The sequence below is a fragment of the Borostomias antarcticus genome (genome assembly GCF_949987555.1).
Source record: "Borostomias antarcticus genome assembly, chromosome: 1".
In the NCBI taxonomy this organism is placed as follows: domain Eukaryota; kingdom Metazoa; phylum Chordata; class Actinopteri; order Stomiiformes; family Stomiidae; genus Borostomias; species Borostomias antarcticus.
The window spans coordinates 22,073,974-22,096,473 of NC_140234.1; the positions used below are offsets into that span (position 1 = coordinate 22,073,974).

The window sequence follows — 22,500 nt, forward strand, 5'->3', positions numbered from 1 at the left end:
CCTCTAACAAAGAACACAGTGAGCCCCGGTCAGGCTGGTCAACCCAGAGGACAGAGATGAAACCGGGCAGAGAAGCTGTGTGTTCTCACCTCTACTCCTCCCTGCTGTCTCCCCAGCTCCTAGTCCACCATTAAGCCCCCTAACATCCACTCAACAACCCAGCAGAGGCCGCGCCTAATCCAATCTCCCGGCAGATAAAAGGGTTTTTAGATGCACAGCAGCTTCCATTCAGAGCTGCTCTCAAGGGGCCAGGCCCTGCAGCGTCCATATAGAACCAGGCCATGTGTAGAACCGTAGACAGGAAACGAGACATAAGGGGAGAAGGTTCTGGAAGAACAGGGCTTGGGGACAGGAAGGATTTCCTGTCTCCCAGGGAGGAAGCTGTGTCGGTATTACCAAACACACACAACACACACATTTTTAATGCTCATATATTTGTGTTACATGACTGAATCTTGATTCTATCCTGCTCCCCTTCTGTTCTGTTCCATCTTTCTGCTGCTGTAATGCCCAGATATTAATATATCTTGTCTTATCCTGTCAATTTGACATCATATACAGGTGTATTAATCCTAAATGCGTTTTCTGTCTAGTATAAAATGTGGTAAGCACACTTTTTTTTAAGACTAGTTAAAGCAATACATAGCGTTTTCTCGGAACTGCGCCCCCACAGGCTCTGCGAGTAAGTGCACTGTCGTAGTGTCGTAAAGTTATCAGATTGTCTACTTTCTTTTTCTGGCTTTCTCTGTGATGTTTCACTTCGGTTTTCTCACCTCCGCCATGATATCATTGAGTTGAAAAACGCATGATATCCATAGACGCCGGAATAGTTAGCTACTACTGTGTTATTTAAGCACAACGTTGCGCATGCGCACTTCGACTGAATACTGCGTCCCTGGGGCGCGAGTTTTAAAAGGTAATAAATGTCGATGTATTATTTTTCTGAGTAGACTGTTTGGACGATTCAGCTTACTTTTAGTAAATCTAATTGGAGAATTAGCACCAGACATGTTTGTAAAGGTCCAAATATTGCGATGTATTGCTATAAATGTGCTTCCTCTCTGGTACTAAGCAGAATTAAGTGGAACATGTAGGACTTGGGGGGAGGGGAGCAGATGCTGGCGGTGTGTTTCGTGGAAACTACAACTCTATGCCCAGGGTCCTTGACAGAGCCTGCAGGATGGACATCATATCCTGTTCTGTTGGAGCACTTCCAGCCCGTGGGTAAATAAAGCTGTGCATACCCCCTCTTGAGCCCTGTGGTCTGACATCATCAATGACATCATCGCCAACACTCACACACTCACACTCACACTCACACACACACACACACACACACACACACACACGTGTCCAAACAAGGCCGGGTTGAGTTCCGAGACACAGCGCACAGACTCAGGACTCAGGCTTGTCATAACAAGTCGGTGTACGTACACACACACACACAAACACCCTTAGCAGACACTACCACACGCACACACACACACACACACCGACGTCAGGCTTCTCTGGAAACGGTGTTCTGCCTCTGACCAAGGTGTTTTTATCGGAATGTGTGTGCATTCCTGTGCGTATGTTTGTCTTATGAAGGTGTGTGTGTGTGTGTGTGTGTAGCAGACTTACCTCTGGCTGCTGGTGAGGACAGGAGGGGGGGGAGAGTGGCGTGGAGGTGGGACGTCATACTCATCAGAGACCTGGAGACCATTTGAGAAGGGCTGTGGACACACACACACACACACACACATATGAGACTAAACTACTTCTACCAGATCTACAGTCGTGAGCGTTGAATGGCCTCGACTGACCAAGACAGAGAAACACATCGGATGAGTCGACCGGAACATAAACAACCCACTCTCCTGATCTGCCCAGAACCATCTGGACGCTGTACCACCAACCGCCCACCTCACCAGACACACACACACAGACCCGCCGGACGCCAGGCTGCTCCTTCCATGGGCATCTGACCCATCTGGTGTGTAGTCTGGTCAGGTTACACTCGACTCGACGGAACGGCTTGAATATAACACAGCCGTTATGGCCGGGTATTCACCTGCTATATCTGAGCAAAGATGTCGCTGACTGTGAAATGAAAGCCGCAGGGTGGGAATTACATGAAGGCCACGGAGGGCATGGCCATTGACACCCCTCACTCTGGCCGTGAGGCCCTGAAAATAATTGTACCCCCCTGCGGCCACCATGGCTTCTGTACCCCCCTGCTACTGTCGAAATCACAAGGTTGTTCAAAAGTGGTCAGCGGTCTCCCGTTGGTTTCTTGATGTTCTGAAATTAATTCAGAGTAGGCTACGTTATGACAGGAGACATTGTAGCCTGAGTTGCTTTAATGCGATGTGACGCTGGCGCGCGCATGTGACCGATCCGCAACCAGTCCATGACCAATCTACAACCAATCCACAGCCGATCTACATTGCTGCAGTTCTGGTTCGTATAGGGAGCGCAAGCAAGCTAGCTAATAAATTATGACATTTCAAAATGCCATTGCCCAACTGTCCTTCGTTGTCAACAAAATAATTTCCAGAGCAGACCAGATGTCAATATCTTGTTCTAAATATTTTGCAACAAATGATGTACGTCATGCAAACCAAACTTGTGGGGTACTGTCCTAACCTAGCCGGAAATATCTCAAGAGCAATAAATAAATAAATCAATATCAATAAATTGCTCAAGAGCAACACTAGCAATGTGACAGACGTCGTCGTCCAGGGGGGAGCAGGCATCGTCCAGGGGGGAGCAGGGGTTTGGACGGGCAGAGGGACAGAACGTGACAGGACTTTTCCAGGCAGAGATTAGGGTTAATCCAGGGTCAATCAAATATAATACATAATTAATGAGCACATTGAGGCAAAGTGCATGCGCGCACACACACACACACACACACACACACACACACACACACACACACACACACACACACACACACACACACACCTTGCCGGTCGTCCATCGTATCCGATAATAACCATCTCCTATTTATGAGTCTTCTAGTGGCTAAGGAGTCCCAATCCTAAACCCACAGTTGCGTCTGCAGACCGGGGCATGTGAACGCAGTGCTGGGTGGGGTGCGCGCTCTGCTCTACGCTGCTGCTCCAGATGTTCCCGCTCCTTGTGAGGAGCGAGAACGCCAGAGGCTATGGCAGGAAGCGAGTTCCTCCCAGGAAGAGGGGTTGATCTGACATGTCTTCAGCGTGGTCTTAATTGGGTTCTTACATCGCTTCTTCTGCCCGCCAGCAGTGCGTTGGCCAAGATGCAATTACCCAGAGAGAGTTTTGTGTGGGCGTCTGTGGCTGGACCTGCGAATGACATGTCCCAACCATCTGAGTGGATGTTGGTTCAGAGTAGACTCCTCTGGTTGTGGGACTCGGTCCTTCCACGCGATGCTGAGGATCTTCTGGAGACATCTAACATGGGAGGTCTCCAGACGTCTGAGGTGGTGGCTATAGACGGTCCATGATTCACATCCATACACTGGTGCTCACACGCTTGGACTACTGTAATGATCTACTGTCTGGCCTACCAAAGAAAGCAATCTCTAAACTACAAATGATACAGAATGCTGCAGCACAAGTCCTCACTAAGACCAGACGGAGGGCACACATCACACCAGTCTTACCATCACCACACTGGTTACAGTCAGTTTTAGAATAGGAGTTCAAAATTCTTTTATTAGTCTATAAATCTCTCCACAGTCGCGCACCTCAATACATTCTAGACATGCTTGTCAGGTACAGGCCCAACAGACCACTCAGGTCCTCAGGTACTGAACTCCTAACAGTTCCAAAAGCCAGGACCAAGAAACGCAGAGAGGCAGCTTTCAGTTTCGATGCCCCAACCTCTGGAACACCTTGCCGGAGTACCTAAGAAAGGCCAAAACAATGGAAATCTTCAAGCGAGATCTCAAGACGTACCTTTTCAGCCTAGCCTACAATCACTAGCCAGGACCTAGAGACACAGAAAGGCCTGCTTGTGAATCCTTTGTATACATTGGTGTATATCCTGTTATGCACTGTGTGTATATTTAGATGTGTATATTTAGATGTGTATACAGATGCTTGTTGCCCTGCAACTGGCACGGTCTGTTTTAATCTCTGTGTTGCTTTTCTGGCTCTGCGTGCTACTAAGCCTTTTCTGCCTCCCCTCTCCCTAGTGGCTCTCTCTCTCTCTCCCTCCTACCTTCTAACCAGGTCCAGTGGACCGGCAGACCACCCTGAGTCCGATAGAACCCCCCGTGTCTGCTGTGGAAGTCCAGTACAGCCACTAACCCTGTCCTCCTCCCTAGTGTCTCTCCCTCTCATATTCTCAACAGGTCCTGTGGACACCCCCGTCTCCTGCAGGCCACCCTGTAGCAGGTCCTGTGGACACCCCCGTCTCCTGCAGGCCGCCCTGTAGCAGGTCCCGGAGATCCCCCCGTCCTCCTCGTCCCCCCCCCCTTCAAGGTCCTCCAAATGGCTCCTGGAAAGGCCCCCTGCCTCCTCAAGTCCAGCACACACACACACACACACACACACACACACACACACACACACACACACACTGTATCTTCATGTGTCCACTCCATTTCTATCCATCTGAATTAAAGGGACGGTACAGTAAATCTTAAAGCTGTTGATGCAAACGGCCTGATGACTGTTCTAGCGCAACAAAGAGCCTTCAAATGACATCATAGGCCTTTCTTTAAGAAAGCTCTGTTCACTAACAAAACTAACTCAGAGCTACTGTCAATCAATCAATCAATCAATCAATCAAAGCTTTATTTGTATAGCGCATGCTGGTGTAGCTTCAGTGGATTGTGGCTTTAATGCTAAACATCAGGGGCGACTTCGGCTCAGGGGGTAGAGCGGGTCAGCGGTTCGAATCCCGCCTCCTCCTGACAACCTGTCAAGGTGTCCATGGACGAGACACCGAACCCCAGATTGCTCCCAAAGAGCAGCGCCAACTTGCAGCTGCCGCCATTTGTGAGTGAATGTGTGAATGAGAGGCCATTGTAAAGCGCTTTGTAAAAAAGCACTATAAGTGCAGTCCATTAAACATGAGGTGAAAGAAACGATGTTAAATATTCATGAACGTTTTTTGCCCATGCCTGGACAGTGTTTGTGAATGTGTGAGTGAGAGAAAATATGGTGGCAGAGACAGGAGAACGAGAGCTACCGATGTAATCTGCCAAGTCACTCTTCCATCCTCTCCGAATGTTCACAAGACATCCAGAAACACAAGACATCCAGATGGAGGTGTCTGAAAATGCTTTCATCAATCTACGCGCCCACGCCAGAGAAATCACAACAAGCCCTCGCTGTGCTGTGTTGACTGGCGAGACGGCAACAACAGTGTGCGACGCCAACGTTCACTGCCAGGAAAACTGGGAAGTTAGCCTGCCGTTGCTTAGCAACAGATAAGGCAAACATGAGAACATTGCGTTTCGGTGCTTTATAGCAGAGGACTATTGACACACTCTGATTAAAAGTCTTGGTGATCTATTTACAACTTATAAAGTCCGTTTTTTCACACTGACAACGATCATATTGAATACTCTTGCATCAAACACCACTGTTTTCTTTAGAAGTACCTCAGGCGTACCTGACTTGGTGTTTGTCACTTGTTCTTCTAGAAGGCTCTTGACAAAAGTACTGTTTGTAAATTTTTATTTATTTATTTTACCTTTATTTAACCAGGCAGAATCAATTAAGAACAACTTCTTATTTACAATGATGGCCTGGCGCAGGGCCCTAACCGGAATAAAATACATAGCAAATGCACAAACTAGAGTAACACTTACTGTAGGACAACTGTACAACAAATATATAGCTTTGGATAAAAGCATCTGCCAAACTAAATTTAGTCTACCAAGCTCAATCTAGCCAACAGAAGAGGCCTACAACAGCCCTAAGAGTAAAGACTCCACACGCGCAGGCGGCCAGACCCCCGTGACTGACCAACCCCCCCCCCCCCCCCCTTCCTCCTCACCTTGGCGTGGTCCGAGAGGGCGCCGCCATCGGTCCTCTGATGAGACCGCCCGCCGCCGGCGTCCGCCAGGTGGCAACTGAGGGGCCTCCCGTTGAGGTGCGACGCGGCCGAATGGGCCAGCTGGGGTGAGCCGGCGTCGAGCCCGCCCCGGTGGGGGTCCCCCAGGGGGCTGTCTTTGGGACACCAGACCTCCGGGGGCAGCTGGGGGTCCGGAGGTACCCCTGTGGTGGAGGAGGAGGAAGAGGAGGAGGAGGAGGAGGGGTGCTGGGGGAGCCAGGAGGCGCGGCCGTCCGGGGGGATGGGCGGGGGGCGCTCGGGGGGAGGCGGGGGCGGGGGGTCTCTCTGGGGGGGCGGGGGGGCGGGCAGAGGCTTGTCCTGCTTCCGGGACATCCCTGGAGAGGACTGGGGGAGAGCAGGGGGTCAGAGTTTAGTAGCTGTGCAGCGACAGTATCTCTACCCAGCATCTTGCTACAATAACACACCAACTCTTATCTTTGTATTTTGTTTTATGTCCCATCTTATTTTCCTGCTTTTTGTTTATTTTGTCTATTTTTATGTACACTCTCTGTTGTAAAGCACTTTGAGCTGCATTTATTTGTATGAAAGGTGCTACACAAATAAAGTTTTATTATTATATATTACAGAGTAAATTCTGATCCACATAACTGCCCACAGAGTCCTGTTCAAATGGGTTTGAATTTAAAGTTCTTGTCATTCTATTTGACTTCCCAGCCCCCGCCCTCTTTGCCCCGCCCCCTTTCCCCCCTCCCCCTTCCCCCCGCCCACCTTAGGGGAGACGGTGGGGCTGGCGGACGGTGAGCGGATGACGCCCTTCTGGATGAGGTCGAGGCGCGGGGGCACGGGCGGCAGGCTGAGGTGCTGGATGGTCGCAACCTCGCCGTGACCCTTCCTCCTCTGGCTCACGGGCGAGCAGCTGGGCGACATCACCGGGGAGTTCTGCCGCTCGGCGCACTGCTGCCGGGGGACAGGACGCAGGGGTGAGACAGATGGACGGACAGACAGATGGACAGACAGGTAGACAGGTAGACAGACAGACAGATAGGTAGAAAGACAGACAGACAGATAGACAGACAGGTAGAAAGACAGATGGACAGGTAGACAGACAGACAGACAGACAGACAGACAGACAGACAGACAGACGGGTAGAAAGACAGACAGGCAGACAGACAGGTAGACAGATAGGTAGAAAGACAGACAGACAGGCAGACAGAGGGGTAGAAAGACAGGCAGACAGAGGGGTAGAAAGACAGGCAGACAGGTAGACAGACAGAGGGGTAGAAAGACAGACAGGTACTGTAGACAGGCAGGCAGACAGACACAGCGCTGCAGGCTACAGGACGCACCAAAGACCAGACAACAGGCACCAGGTTGCACTTTCTTCTTTTGGGCAGAAGGATACATTCTCCTATTCTATAGTTATTATTCACACTCAAATTCTGTTAATGAGCCCTGGAGTTGTACGGCATAAAGTAACGTTTATTAATCGGTAACCACTTGAGATGAGCCATCTAGCTTTCATGGGGGGCCACAACGGAACATACAATAAGTCACATTTCATCAGGTCTTTAGCTTGAGATTTGTCCTGCATTTTAAAGTGTGCTATATAAATAAATTCATTATTATTGATAATAAATAATAGAATTGAATACATAGCACAGTATCAACAGCTCCTGAACAAACAAAACAACAACAACAACAACACATAATCAATAGTGGTGGCTTTCTCCTCAGTTGTAGTATCAGTGAAGGGTTGACAGAGCGTGCTGCTGGGCAACTTCTGACGGCGCTCAACTTCCTGTTTCCCAGATGAAAACAGACTCTGACAGGGAGGGGAGAGGGTTGCTGTCTCTCAGCTGGTAAAGATCTCAAAGTGGCTCCACGCTTTAGTCAGATCTGATTATCTTCATTTTTTTTTTTTTTTGATTTTGATTTTGATTCACTTTATTTATCCCGAAGGAAATTAAAATGCCACGTAGCTCATAAAACAGCCATAAAAACAACACAAGACAACAATACACATATAGAAACAAACAAGATAAGGACAGACCAAAAACATCAGACGTGTACGTTGTTAAAAACAATGGATGTGTTGCACACCAAGTGATCTCCAGTTAAAAGCCATAGTGTCATAATGGTGCGTTATTAATAAGTGCAATCCCTGTGGCCACGCCCAGATTGTGTGGAGTTGAATAGTCTAATGGCTGTTGGGAGGAAGGACTTCCTCAAGCGTTCTGTTCTGCAGTGCATGGTGGTGAGTCTGTTACTGAAAGTGAGAGTGCTCCTGTGTGCCATCAGTGACTGGTGTAGTGGGTGCTGTGGGTTGTCCATGATTGATAGAACCTTCTTCAGGGTCCTCCTCTCAGCCAACTCCACCAGTGAGTCCAACTGCAGACCGAGGATCGAGCCGGCGTTTTTGATCACCTTAGTGAGCCTTCATGATGGGTTCTTTGACCTCCTGAACTGATGATCATGCGTTTGGCCTACGTGTGCCCTTGCTGCATACAAATTGTTGACAACTGATAGGGTTCAAAAACCCTAACTTACCTAAACGTTACATGTGTGGTTTGTTTACTAACGTTATGTAATTCAGTTCAAATCTAGCCGGGTTTGCAACTGTAGGCAAGTCGATACAGGATTGTCCTGTATTGAAAAATAAAATGCCCTTTCAATACTGAATCAATGCAAGATGCGATTTGTCCCGAATTTATGTGCACAGAACTGTAGTGTTGACGGAGGCACTGTGCGCGCAACCAAATTCAACCATACAGCCGGCCTATTACACGTTACAAAGAAACGGTCCCATTAGCCGTATCGGGCTAGGGAGGCGGGACTATAACCGTTTGTGTATGAAATTATTGTTAGGGACAATTCAGTCGTCGTTGGATACTGGTTGAGACATTTCCCAGGTGTCCACGGTCAATTCTATGCCAATGGTTGGAAACAATGGTTTCAATAAAGCTACAGCATTAATATTATTATTATAGAAAAGGCTGTAGAATTATTATGATTATTTTTATGATAATGATTATTATTATTATTATTAGTAGTAGTAGTAGTAGTATATAAAAGGCTGGATTGAATGCTGGAGTTCTCAACAACAAAAAATCAAAATCAGGTCTTTATGTAAAGATGCCGTCCCATGTAACCAGCGCCTGTCTAGACCCAGATATACGGAAACGATAAACATCATCAAATTTCCTGATCTGATGTTCCTCTTGTCCCTTCATATCTGAGTGTCAGATACTGTAGCAGGACGGAGCCGAACCACTGAGGGGCATCCTGGCCAGCAGACCAGCTCATCTTCACATTTAACAATATCTCATAACAACTTTGAAAGAACTGTGACAGTTCTTCTCAACTTTCTTAATTACTATAGTAATACTACAATTATACAAAAATAATACTGTAAGAATACCATATTAAGACTCAGTACCCGACAAAAGTTAATACAGTACATTGCAGCAGTAATCCTACAGTAATAGCAGTATTCTATAGTAATACTATAGTTACAGTAGCGTTCCTCTGGTACCTTCCTGATGGAGGCCAGTCCGTTCATGACCAGGCAGTCCTCCCTGTCCTCGTCGTCGTCCAGGTCCATCATTGGCGAGCTGAAGTGGTCCAGGAAGAAGCACTTGGCGCCCTCGTTGCGCGGGTCAAAGGGGTCCACGATGATGGGCTCTGTGCCTTTGATCTCACAGCGGCAGAACGGACAGCCCTGGCCATCTGACTCCTGCACACACAAACACACACATAAACATGCACACAAACATAAACATACACACAAACATGCACGCACGCGCTCACACACGCACAGAAACATAGACACACACACAAATATACTCACACACAAACATATGCACACACAAACATATACACACACACAAACACATACACACACATAAACATACACACACGCACAAACACAAATACACACAAACATAAACATACACACCCACACACACACATTCACAAAGGACTTTAATTAATACAGTCCATGTGTCCAAAAAATGAGCTGTCTGTCAAGTGGGAGACCCGGGTTCGATTCCCACCCAGGGCATGCCCAAACGTATGGGTTACATTGGCAGCTGCTGGTTAATGATGAGAGAAAGAACTCCAGCCCGGCTTTGTATCTTTTTATTAATGACAAAAGGCACATCTGCCTAATTTTTGCCATGGTATTGCGATACTACCCAGAACCGGGATACTTGACTGGTATCGTACCGTGGGTCCCAATTCTGGTACCGTGACAACACTAATTGAATGTAGCTACAGTATACTGACACACAAGCAAGCAGCACATTTGCAGTTATAGACACACATGCGCACGTGCGCGCGCACGCACGCACACACACACACTGGACAGATGCCAGTGACATTTATAAGTACAACTCAAGATTTTTTTTTTTTGTAATATCTTTTGAATGTGGACTTGTTGCAATCTTCGGAGCAGCATGAGGAAGCACTTTGAAGCCTCGGGCTGTAAACCCGAGGAAGACAGCTGGAACACACATGGTCTCATTCATCTTAGCACCCCATGTCTCCTATACCCCCCTTTGAAACGAGTCAATTGAACACAGGCACGCGTGCACGCACACACACACACGCACGCACCCGCACACACACACACACACACACACACACACACACACACACACACACACACACACACACACACGTGCGCATGCCAATCTGAAACTAGTCCTTAATCCTAGCAAATCAAAGTTTAGGTTGTTTTCTAGAGCCAGGATTACAGATTATGATGGCCTTCATTTATTAACGGCTAATGGCTCGCGTATTGAGAGTCACTGAGTACAAATACCTTGGTCTGTGGCTGGATGATAAACTCTCATTCAAGTTTCATGTAGACTGTCTAAACTGCAGCAGAAAGCTGGATTCCTGTACAGAAACTGTTCTAGCTTTCCTATGTTCACCAGGAAGAGAATTGTTCAAGCTGTCCTCTTATCAGTATTAGACTATGGTGACACAATCTATAGACATGCTTCTTTGACTACCCTGAAACTGTCTACCATTCCGCCCTAAGATTTATTACAGGTGACAGTTATGACACTCACCACTGTGTTCTTTATGATAAGGTGGGCTGGTCTCCTCTCTGTAAGGCGAGACTATCACTGGGACTTGTTTATTTTCAAAGCCATTATTGGTCAACTTCCGCCATAGATCTCGTCTCTGTTGGACTGGAGCCTTGGTACCTACCAGATCCGATCAAACGATCAGCTTGTTTTCAGGGTTCCTCATGTGCATTCTGAACTCGGTAGGTCTGCTTTTGTCCATGATGCTCCTTATACCTGGAATACTCTACAACAGACTCTAAAGCTTGAGGTACTTCCTTCAGTCGCAGAGTTTAAATCCATGGCTCTTGGCATTTGTACTTCGACCTGTAACTGTTTATTATTATTATTATTATTAATGTATTTGTTATGTTGTTATTTGTGTATCTGTGTGAACTCGTCAACACTGTAAATGAGGGAAACCTCAGTGTTTTACGAGTATAAATAAAGGTTTGAAAATGAAATGCGCACACGCAGAAAAACGGACAAGCACGCATGCACACGCACACAGACACACTCACACAAACACACACACACGGACACACAGACAAACGGACACGCATGCGCGCGCGCACACGCGCACACAAACAAAGGCAGCGTCTCCTGTCATCTGTGCCCCCCCAGAACCGATTCCACATGGCCGCCCAGTCAAACCGGAGGGCCGGGAATCAATCCATCTAGAAGGTTCTCTTTCACCACGAAGGTCGTCCCGTCCGTCCTGCCAGGCCAGACAGAGGACGGGGGCGGGCTTGTGGACGCACCCAGAACAAAGGTTGCGATCACGACCGACATCTGGCCGGGGACTTGTGGAAGGAGGCTTCAAAGGGCTCTTTGGAAATCTAACCCTAATTTAAGTGGGAGCAGAGGACGGGGGGGGGGGGGGCGGTGGTGGTGGACACACTGCACGCTACACAAACTTCCACCGCAGGAAGAACCCTGTGCACGAGCACGCGCACAGACGCACACACACAGCGCTGTGCCACTCTCAGAAGACACTGCCCCACACACACACACACACACACACACACACACACACACACACACACACACACACACACACACTTCGCGGCCATCCAGCCCTCCCGACGGAGGCATTCCCGCAGACAGAACTCTCCTCTCCATCTTCCCCCCCTGTGAGTTTCATGAGGTGTGATGCCGTCACGAAGGACCGGGAGGGATGGTTCACGAGCTGCGATGCTGTCACAAAGTACCAGGATGTGGTTACAGGATTGGCGGTGAGCACCGACAGCTGTTTTTCCTTTAGCAGGGAGGGGGCATACCGTACAGTGAGTAATGAGCAGGTCGAGGAGGTAACCTCCGTTGACTCAAATTAACCGATCTGGGTGCGTTAGTCATCACACACACACACACACACACACACACACACACACACACACACACATCACGGGATTGGAGGTTCCCCCTGTGATTCCCCCATGACATCACTGCACTGAAACACATGCGCGCACACACACACAGACACACACACTGGAGACTCGGGGTGGGAGGGAGGGGAGGGGGGGGGCAGGTCACAGAGACACATTGTCATGGCAGGAAGTGACAAACAAGATCACGCGGTGTGGGTGTCTTAAGGGGGAGCGCTCCCAGAACATAGGCTCCTCCTACTGTACGTAGATGATGTCACACGGATGGAGCAGAAACCTACAGGTGGAACGGCGCGTGTTCTCGAATGACGCGCGCACGCACACGCGCGCACGCGTGCGCCCACACACACACACACACACACCGTCATCTATGTGTTTACAAGGGAAAGGCAGCGCAGATGTCCCACTGTGGGAGGAGGCAGAGGGGGAGGCCATGGTTACCGTTACTAATGAGTCATTAGGAAGGTAATTACAAACACACACACATACGTACGTCGCTGGCACATAGGAGAATCACACACACACACACACACACACACAAAGCATACGGCGTACACACACACACACACACACACACACACACACACAAAGCCTTCATTTCCCCTATTGATGTGTGTGACATCTGGAAGTCGGATCTGGACAGATGCAATGACACAAAGGCGGAGAGAGAGGAAGAGTGAGAGAAAGAGCAAGAGAGAGAGCGAAAGAGAGAGAGAGAGCAAGAGAGAGAGAGAGAGAGAGAGAGAGAGAGAGAGAGAGAGAGAGGTACAGTACCTGCCAGGCGGTGAGACAGGAAGTACACATGAGATGTCCGCAGGGTTCGATCTTCACATCCTTGTCGTTCTCGGCGCAGATCTTACACAGCTGGAAGGTGGAGCCCATCTCACAGTAGAGTTCGTACTGCTCCTGTGGAAGCAAGAATCAGGCGTTTGCTTCGGCCGCGAGGCTGTCTGACTCAGTCAACGGGGGAATCGAGAGTTTAACATGTTTTTGAATGATTTTTCATGGTGCCCACCCACATCCATTGTATGACCAAAACGGTGGTAGAGCAATTATCAAACTTTCTCAAAAGTGCTAGTTTTGTCAACGTTTTGATCTGAACCATTGTGTATGATCATGTAACCTTAAAACAGGACTAAACATGCATTTTCCCTTTACTACTCCTTTAAATGGACAACGTGTGGTAATAGAAAAATAATCAACAGCATCTTCAGTTGTGTGGTCAATGTAGGAGCAGGCCAGGCAAACGCGATGCGTTTCAACCTGCCCCTCTCGGCGTCGGAGCCGGTAGAAAGACATCTCGGGCCGGCGGACTCCAGAACCGCTGACCATTCCGGGCCGCTGAGAAAAAACGGGGTCGTATCGGACCGTTGACGGACGCTTAAGAAAATCTCGCTCGCACACAAAGACGCACTCACTGACCTGTGTGACTTTAATGTGGTCATGAGGGGTGGGCTCGCACAAGCCTGTGAGGTCGGGGTTGTAACTGCGGCCGTCGGGGAACAGGTAGCTGTGGAGAGGAGGGACAGACGGTTCAGACAGACAGACAGACAGACAGACAGCCGCTAGCAGCGGTGAGGAATGGATTTGTCCGGCATATTTGTCGTTATTACGTAAATGACGGGGTGACCGCGTACGACGAAACGGCGCTCGGCCGACGCGGGTCTGGAACCTGCGGCCCTGAGAATCAGAGTCATGCTCTACCGGCTGAGCCAGCCGGGCGGATTTACCGTCGCCTAAACATGACAGGGCGACGTCGGCCGATCCATATGATAGGCCGGGCGGAAACATACTTGCGAGAGAGAGACAGAGAGAGAATGGTACAGTACCTGGTCAGATCTGTGCCAGTGCAGAGGCGGATGGGGGTTGGGGGTTGGTGGGGGGGGTGGATTTGGGACAAGGTACAGAGCTGTACTACCACAGTCTATTTCATTAGCAGACGTCTAACCTTTGAGTACTAACTCAGTTTGCATGTTCTCCCCGTGTTCGCGAGGGTTTCCCCCATAAAGAACCCAATGGGTGATTTACTCACTTACAGACCGATGTTTCAGCCCTGAGCCCTTCGTCAAAGTCAACCCGTTCGCCCGTGTGCTGGCTCCTCTCCAAGACTACGGCGTGCCTTTTCTTCTTCCCTTGTTCTTCTTTTTTTAACTGCATCCCGGGCGCCTCTAGACGCAGGACGCCGTGGTGTGCCTGTCACCCCGGTCTGCCTGTCACCCCGGTCTGCCAGTCACCCCGGTCTGCCCGTCACCCCGGTCTGCCCGTCACCCTGGTCTGCCAGTCACCCCGGTCTGCCAGTCACCCCGGTCTGCCCGTCACCCTGGTCTGCCCGTCACCCCGGTCTGCCCGTCACCCTGGTCTGCCCGTCACCCCGGTCTGCCCGTCACCCTGGTCTGCCCGTCAACCTGGTCTGCCCGTCACCCTGGTCTGCCCGTCACCCTGGTCTGCCCGTCACCCTGGTCTGCCTGCTGGGAACTACACGCACCATCTTCACTCACTCGACAAATCCAATTGAACGTTTCTGTACATGACCCCTTTTCAGGTCTCTTGCACACCTCAGATCCCAGTGACGGGTGTGTAGGTGAAGTAGACACTAAGAGGACCTGAAGGAGGTCATGTAACATTGTCCATCATTGAATTGGATTTGTTGAGTGAGAAGTGAAGTGAAGACGGTGTGCGGGTGGTTCCTGTTCCCTCCTAGTACCCACTTCGCTGAGATTGGATTCAGGTGTGCAAGAGACTCATTTATCTAAGGTGCTGGGGGCCGACATCGCATCGGGGGGGCACTATTTCTTCAAACCAATATCGTCTTGGGCGGAGCGGTCAAGAAAAACAGGGCCCTCGGTGGTCCGGTCAGAGGGGAGGCAAGAGAGAGAACTGCTCTTGAGAAGGCTGGACAGCTCCGTGTCCAGATTGGTCAAAAATCCCTCCTATTGTCGGATTAGGAGGCGCGAGATTTTTGCTCGCGGCGAGTCGAATGATAAGAGAGGCTTCTGGGATATGGAGTTCGATAACAGCGGTGGCTGTCGGGGTTTCAGAGAGAGATCAGAGACGCGGAGAACTCATCCCCCCAGGTAACGGAAAACTCATCCCCCCCAGGTAACGGAGAACTCATCCCCCCAGGTAACGGCGAACTCATCCCCCCAGGTACAGCCCGCTGAGCGAGGGCGTGGCGGGGGACGACGACGGGGGAAAAGACGGTCGAAAATAAAGGTGCGTTTGATCTGCGGTGAGGCTGACAGCAGAGTGTGTGAGGGGGGGAGGGGGGGGGGGGGGGGCAGGCGGGATAGCATAGTAGGTGTGTGTTCTCCTCTTGACAGTCCCCCCAGGGGGAACCGCCGCACCTCGTCCCACATGGTACACACACACACACACACACACACAACACACACACACACACACACACACACACACAATCATCACACCATGGATGGCTTCAACACTGGTTATGGCCGGATATGCAGATTTTTTTTTTAAACTGTTGACGTAGATCGCCTATTGACGGAGCACGTTAGTAGTTAGTGACGCCTTAAAGATGGACACAGTCCGCTGATAAGGGAAGGTGGGTGGAGTCGAGCACGTACAAGCCTTCCCTGCAGCCGTCGATGAGCGCCTGGAAGAGGGGCTTGTTGTGGGGGATGGTCTGCAGGATGTTGCCGTCGTTGGTGACGTAGCCGATGGCCCACTGGCCGAGTCGTGTGCAACTCAACCTGAAGATGTAGCTAGAGGGAGAGAAAACACACACACACACACACACACACACACACACAGACGCAGATGTTCACACACAGACATATATACATACATATACACACAAACAAACACAGACACACACATATACACACAAACACACACATGCATACATACATACATACATAAATACACAGACAGAGACACACATACACAGACAAATACACACTCACACACAAACACAAATACACACACACACACACACACATCAAATCTGCAACAGGGTAGGAATTCAATGGTAGGACATTTTTTTTTTTTTTTTTAAAGAAACGCATCACAATCCACAAGCTATTTTCAAAGAAGACAAAGAGATTCTTGTTGTTGAGTTCTTGGACAATGATCGTAAAGAGACACACATATGTTGACTTCATATTCATCGCATAGAGACACACAGCACGCACGCACGCACGCACGCACACACACACACACACACAGAGAGAGAGCCTGTGACTGTGTTGCTCTCTGCCTTTTGCAGGCTGTTTGTTGTGGGCTTGTGATTTCTGAGGTCGTACTTCAAAAGAGCACATATGTAAGCAGCATGTAGGAAAACACCAGTTCCATTCCTCAGGGACCCTTTGTTCTCCCTCCAGTCATTTACTCCCCGTTAGTCACACCCCAAACTCTCCAGGTCACCAAATAGGACACAGACAAAGACATAAGATGAATAAGGTATGGGACGAAATCATCGGCCGAATATCAAACAAACCCTATTTTGGACATCAAGAAATGCTCGAGTAAAAATCCCACCATTGGTCTTGAAACATAAAAAAAATCTATATTTTCTTTTAATGTCCGTCATTCTTCTAGTCAACGGAGCACACTGCTTTAAACGTGTGGGATGACTAAAGATGGATGTATGGGAAGAGATCTTGACTTGATCAAACACACCTGTGTGCTGAATCGTTTGTCCTAAGGACTTGTATTGCAGCGTTGTGCTGCGCATAGGCTAGAGGCTATTGTGATAAAATGATGACTACATTTCGAGGTGGGTGGAGGCGAAGACAAGGTCGAGGTATTATTTCCTTTCGTAATTTACAACACCAAAGAATTGTAAGTTCTGCAAAACATTCTGAAAGTTGTGTAAGGCTAATCAACACTGCAGTGGCATCTGCTCCACAGAATGTTGATCCAGCACCTCCATCCAACCCAACTGCAGGAAGTATTGCGCATTTTGGGATTAAACAGCTCCAGTAGCGATATTCTATTATAACCAGAGGGCATAACAATAACATTCAAAACAAGATCTATTGACTGCATGACCTGTTACGACTCCGGACTCGGGAGTAGGCCCTTATCCGCTGTGCGCTCACCGAGTCTTGGCGCATGGCCCTCTGTCTCTCCAAACTCATCGATTATGATGAATCCCTGCGCTACCCGTGCAGTCGGCCACATAATTATGGGTAGGATCAGTCTGCTACATCTAGGCTACACCCCCCCACCCCCTTTTTGTAAAGCGTATTGTGTTGCCTTTGTGTATGAAATGAGCTATAATGATTCAATTGATCTGACTAATAATAAGTTATTGCAGTCGTATTCTGCTTGATTCCTTTATATCACCACAACTGACAGATGTTGGACCCAGAACAGTAACGTTCAGTGTGCAGCTGACTTTGTTGGACACCTACTAAGATAAATAACGTTACACTGGTGAACAATGCGGATTTAATGTCAGTTTGCTCCAAGCTTGCGTGGCCGGCTGCAGAGTGCTTTTCCTCTGTGTTGGGCACATCAAAATTTTGGGCACATAAAAAGGAGTTTTACAGTACTTAAAAATGACGGAATAACAACACTTGTGGACATATTCCCTTTGATTTTACCGAAAGATAACTGACATGTGCCATGTTCAACCACTGTGTTATTCCTTTAAGTCTGAGTGTGAGGCACAAAGAGGAAAGAAACACACACATGAGACAGGAGTGATTAGAGGGAAAGCTAGCTGACCTGAGTGTGATCCCATCTCCGCTAGCAAAACAGGCGCTAAGCTAAATCCACAGTGAATGTTTGAGATCAGACGCCGTTCTGTTGGCGCTGCCGCGGGCTTGAACAAAGGGGGCGGGGACTGTGTGTGTGTGTGTGTGTGTGTGTGTATGGTCTCTAGTGGCTATGAACAAAGCCAGTGACTGTGTATGTGGTCTCTAGTGGCTGGTGCCTGAGTCAGTGAGAGTCTGGAGAACTGGTCATTACCTTGTCAGGGATTAGGATGTGTTTGTGATCAGCGAAGGTGAATAAAGTCTGTTTATCCATCCATGTATCACCTATCTATCATCTATCTGTCTCATCTATCTATGCTTTTCCCTATAATCTATTCATCTCTCCATCCATCAATCAATCAATCAATCAAAGCTTTATTTCTATAGCGCATTTCATACCCAGAGGCAACACAATGCGCTTTACAGAGAACAAGGGAGGTGGGCATACGACCCACCCCTACATATTCCAGAGGGAAGCAAAAAATCCATGTGTTGAAGAAATCCATGAGGAATGGCTATTGCTAGCAGTCAATATTGGCTGTGCGCGCACATGTGTGTGTGTGTGTGTGTGTGTGTGCGCGTGTCAGCAGGATGAGGTCGGAGCATGTAGCAGCTCATCCCTGGATGACAGCCCTCCCACGCGCACAGCTGCATTCAGGAGATTGGTATTTGCGTGCCGTGATTCACTGGGGGGAGCGGAGGTCGACCACCCACCGACCCTCTCCGTTAGCGCTGGTCCCCCATAGCTCGCCTGCCCCCCCCCCCCCCCCCCCCCCCCCCCGGCTCGTCAAACCAACGCGGCATCAACACACAAACAGTGTACTGTAACTGTACACACGCGCACAAATACATAAACACGCGCAATAAAACATAGGCGGACACAAACACAAACACATCTAGTCATATATATACAAAAACCAGAACTGAACTCACACGCGCACACATGGGTTGCACTTCAGTTACAAATGTTCCAGTTTGCTGGCCTGTCATTATCCTGGCCGCGTCGTAACACAAGGCTAAAACGTCTGCTTCGCCCCCTCCGGGCACAGTACACTAGAGTGCAGTACAGTAGCCTTCTTTGTGTTAGCATAATGAGCTAATCTGTCTGGGCCCGGATGTGTTCCACTTCCCCGGCTGTAGCGTCCTTCACACTGGCAGACAGAAAGTGCAGTCCAGGGCTAAAAGAGAGCGTCTCGCTATCTACTGCAGAGCAGTAAGTAAGTAAGTAAGCTTTATTTATATAGCGCTCTTCACAGCACGGATGCACAGAGTGCTTTACAGTAATAAATTAAAATGGCAATACAACACGAGACAAGATTAAAACGACACAGAACAGATAAAACAACAACATTGCGAGCAGCAAGGCGTTATAGATGGCCAAAGGCCTGCCTGAACATGTGTGTCTTAAGAAGTTTTTTGAACATGAGTTCAGTGGATGGCTCTCTCAGGGCCTGGGGAAGAGCGTTCCAGAGTCTTGGCGCCACCGCCTCAAATGCTCTGTCACCCTGAGTTTTTAGTCTGGTCCGGGGCACCGCCAGGAGACCCTGGTCGGATGACCTCAGAGACCGACTCAGAGAGTGAGAGTGTAAAAGTTCTGAGATGTAGGCCGGGGTCCATCCGTGGAGAGCTCGGTGGGTAAACACCAGGACTTTGAACTCGATCCGGAGGTGAACTGGGAGCCAGTGCAGGGAGGCCAGGATAGGGGTGATGTGGCATGTCTTCTTTGACCTGGTGAGTAGTCTTGCAGCAGCGTTTTGGACTAGCTGAAGTTGTCCCACAGAGGATTTGTTGAGGCAGGTAAACAGTGAATTACAGTAGTCAAGTCGTGATGAAATAAATGCATGGACAGACATTTCTAATTCAGCATGTGATACAATGGACCGGAGTTTGGCAATATTTCTGAGGTGGAAAAAACAGGAACGCGTTAGGGATTTGACATGTTTGTCCAAGTGCATAGCCTGATCAAAGAAGACACCCAGGTTTCTAACAGAGGGCCTCACATTTCCCTTGAGGGACCCCATGTAGTTTACCACTGTAGCGGCAGTCTTATCATTTGCAACGATCAGCACTTCAGTCTTGGAGGCGTTCAATTGCAGGAAATTATCCGCCATCCATTGGTCAATGGCCGACAGACAGTCATGAAGGATGCTGAGTCCCTCGACTTTCCCTGGTTTAAAAGAGAACTGGAGTTGGATGTCGTCAGCATATAGATGATATTTGACACCCTTGAATGTGCTGATGAGAAGACCGAGGGGGAGCATATATAGGGCAAACACTCCCTGTGATGCCCACCCACTCCCTGAGCCTATCCAGCAGGATGCCGTGGTCCACCGTGTCGAACGTTGCGCTGAGGTCTAGCAGGACCAGGACGGAGCATTCGCCGGCGTCAGACGACATCATGATGTCATTGGAGACCCTGAGGAGGGCAGTTTCCGTGGAATGTTGCTTGCGGAACCCGGATTGAAATTTGTCTGAGATGTTATGGTTGGTTAGATGGGTGGTGAGTTGGTTTGCCACCACTTTCTCCAGCACCTTCGAGACAAAGGACAGCTTAGAGATGGGCCTGTAGTTGCTTGGCAGGGAGGGGTCCAGATTGGGCTTCTTGAGCAGCGGCTGAACAACCGCCTACTTAAAAAGGGCTGGAACCGTACCTGAGGCTAGGGACCTATTTATGATGGTGAGAAGACTGGGGCCCACAGAGGTCATAACTTCCTTCAGCATCGATTGGTAAAATGTCTAGGGGGCTTGAGGAAGGTTTCATGGAGCACACCAAGCCTGTTAGGTCCTTTAGGGAGATACCAGAAAAGCTGCTCAGAGCTGAATCCCTGACTTGACAGAGAGGGATGGAGGAGGGGGAGGAGGGAGGGGCGATGTTAGCCCTTACATCAGCAACTTTGTTTATAAAAAACTGGAGAAAAATATTGCAGTCTTCATTAGAAAGGATAGGTGCAGATGGGAGAGGGGGGCTAACAATACTATTTATAGTACTAAACAACACTCTAGGGTTGTGCTTGGTGGAGGATATAAGTTTGGCAAAATATGCAGCTCTAGTAGTCTTAACCAGTTTGTTTAAATCGACTCAAAGCTCTTTGAGATAGAGACGATGCACTTGGATGTTGGTAGCTTTCCACAGCCTCTCTGTTTTGCGGCATTTGCGGCGGAGATCACGAATCTCATCATTCAGCCACGGGATGAGTTGACAGGGCAAACTTTGCGAGTCACAATGGGTGCTACGTCATCTAAAACAGCCGTGCAGCGCGAGTTAAAAGCATGAAGCAGGCGGTCTACGTCATCGTCAGGCGACGTTAAAATATTACAGTCAAAGCTGGCAGTGAAATTATCTACAGCTAAGCTGTTCACAATGCGTGAGCTTTTCATGCGCTTCTCCGGCACAAAATCGTTGTCAAAAGACAGACTAAACAGTATACATTTGTGGTCAGTCACTAGCATCTCTTCAGCGCAAACGTCACTGACTTTAAGACCTAACGTGAACACAAGGTCCAAAGTATTGCCCTTGATGTGTGTAGGACCAGTAACATGTTGGCTAAAGTGAAACGACTCAGTAACATTGAGGAAGTTCACAGCAAATGTATCCGAGCTATTATTTATATGAACGTTGAAATCGCCGATCATAAGGATTCTGTCCAGGCGAATGATGGAGGCTAGGAAGTCACCGAATTCTGCTAAGAATGAATAATTTCTGCCTGGGGGGCGATATATTAAAACACAGTAGAAGGGATTCAGGCGTCCGATTTTATTCGTAAGAACTTCAAAGGATGAGTAAGATCCAGAGCTCACCGTCCGTGAGGAAAAACAGTCCCTGTAGACCATAGCCAGTCCTCCTCCTCGGCCTGAAGATCTGGGGGCGCAGGAAAAAGCGCAGCTGGGGGGGCAGAGTTCAATTAGCGGGGCAAATTCATCGGCTTTTTGCCAGGTTTCCGAAATCAGCAGACAGTCCAGTTCTTTAGATGTAAAGAGGTCATTCAAGTAGAACGATTTATTCGCTATGGATCGAGCATTTAGTAGTCCGAAGGAAATGGCGTCGGAGCCGGCTCTATCGAACGTTGAGGCTCGAGGCAGCGGCCGCAGGCACCCAGGCCGGTTCCTGGCTCGCCTACACGCAGGCACTGAAGCCACACTCGTGTGTTGTTGGAGGCGAGTTTCTGGATCGTTGGCGCAGGACCGTGGACACGCAGGCACCCAAGCCACACTCGTGTGTGGTCGCCGATGGATCACAAGGTCGAAGGCCGGTGGACGCGAGGGAAACGCCGGCAGGATGGGTCGGAGGCAGGATAGCCTTAGGCCGGGGCCTACGGCTGCGGAGAT

The 22,500-nt window shown here is 49.1% G+C and overlaps 1 protein-coding gene across 1 annotated transcript in view; it reads right to left on the minus strand.

The window, feature by feature from the left end:
* The window catches only part of cblb (Cbl proto-oncogene B, E3 ubiquitin protein ligase), a 63,089-nt gene that overhangs the window by 5,256 nt on the left and 35,333 nt on the right, over positions 1-22,500 (minus strand). The window contains exons 7-13 of the mRNA XM_084444968.1: positions 16,039-16,176; positions 13,877-13,964; positions 13,229-13,360; positions 9,530-9,730; positions 6,766-6,954; positions 5,980-6,381; positions 1,624-1,715 (exon numbers count right to left, since the gene is read on the minus strand). Of these exons, the coding sequence (XP_084301094.1) occupies positions 1,624-1,715; positions 5,980-6,381; positions 6,766-6,954; positions 9,530-9,730; positions 13,229-13,360; positions 13,877-13,964; positions 16,039-16,176 (1,242 nt within the window). The remainder of the gene's footprint in view (positions 1-1,623; positions 1,716-5,979; positions 6,382-6,765; positions 6,955-9,529; positions 9,731-13,228; positions 13,361-13,876; positions 13,965-16,038; positions 16,177-22,500) is intronic.